This window comes from Nestor notabilis, unplaced genomic scaffold (assembly GCF_000696875.1).
Source record: "Nestor notabilis isolate BGI_N333 unplaced genomic scaffold, ASM69687v1 scaffold30746, whole genome shotgun sequence".
Lineage (NCBI taxonomy): Eukaryota > Metazoa > Chordata > Aves > Psittaciformes > Psittacidae > Nestor > Nestor notabilis.
The window spans coordinates 1-1,205 of record NW_009933820.1 but is presented as its reverse complement, the minus strand read 5'-3'; the positions used below and the strand labels follow the sequence as shown (position 1 = coordinate 1,205).

Genomic DNA, 1,205 nt, shown 5'->3' with positions numbered 1-1,205 from the left:
TGTCCCTGGGTCAATGCTGATGGGACGTTGTATCCTGGAGTCGGTGCTGATGGGAGGCTGTGTCTGCAGGCGGTGGACACGGTGGGGGAGATCCTGCTGTCCCTGAGCTACCTGCCCACAGCCGAGCGCCTCACCGTGGTGGTGGTCAAAGCCAAGAACCTCGCGTGGACCAACGGCAAAGTGACCGCAGGTGAGCGGCGATGCTGGTGGTGCAGGGTCCGTTGGTCTCGGGTGGGCTGGAGGGGTGCTCTCACCCGGGTTCAGACAACCATGGAGTGGTTTGGGTTGGAGAGACCTTCAATACTCATCTGGTCCAACCCCCTGCAATGAGCAGGACACCTTCAGCTAGAGCAAACCTCTACTGCATGACCTTGAATGTCTGCAGGCAAGGGGCATCTACCACCTCTCTGGGGAACCTGTGCCAGTTTCTCACCACCCTCATAGAACAGGGTGAAATAGAAACCCCCACCTCCTCCTATCTGCCTGTGTGCACTCGGGGCGGGGAAGAGGAACAAACCTGGAGTGATTCGGGAGGAGAAAACAGCACTTTTCCAGTCATCTTCTAGTGAAGTTCTGGAGAACGTTCCCACCACTCAGACCAAGCCGCACAAATGTTCTTCCTTTAATCCCTAATGTCAAATCTATGAACTTACCCCATTACACCACACGGGTGTTTACTGGAGAGGCTCCCGTTGAGGACAGACCCCCCCAGGAAGGTCTCCGTACCACAGGGCAAGCACACACTGACCCTGGGCCTTTTCTCTCCCCCACCCTCGCAGACCCCTTCGTCAAGGTGTACCTGCTGCAGGACGGGAGGAAGATCAGCAAGAAGAAGACAGCGGTGAAGAGGGACGACACCAACCCCGTGTTCAACGAGGCCATGATCTTCTCCGTGCCGGCCATCGTGCTGCAGGTCTGTGCCCACCCGGGGAGGGGGGCACATCCCATTGCTCCCTGCATCCCTGCACTGGGGAGGGGGTCCTGGGGTCTGGGGGGAACACGTATGTGGCTTGGGGGTGTACACGTGGGGTAGGGGCAATAGAGGTGTGTGGGTTTTTGGGGGTGTATGTGTGGGGTATGGCTGTTGGGGGGTGGATGTGTAGGTTTGGGGTATAGGGGGATGCAGATGTATAGGATGAGGTTGTGTATGTGGATGGGGGCACTTATGGGTTATGTGCAGGTGGGGGAAGCGTGGGGGGATGTGT

At 57.9% G+C, this 1,205-nt stretch overlaps 1 protein-coding gene across 1 annotated transcript in view; it reads left to right on the top strand.

Moving 5' to 3' along the window:
• Positions 1–913, top strand: part of SYT12 (synaptotagmin XII) — a gene marked incomplete at both ends in the record, with an annotated part of 1,806 nt that extends 893 nt beyond the window's left edge. The window contains 2 exons of the mRNA XM_010017057.1: positions 70–190; positions 780–913. Coding sequence (XP_010015359.1) covers positions 70–190; positions 780–913 — 255 coding nt within the window. The remainder of the gene's footprint in view (positions 1–69; positions 191–779) is intronic.
• Between the last annotated feature and the right edge of the window lie 292 nt (positions 914–1,205).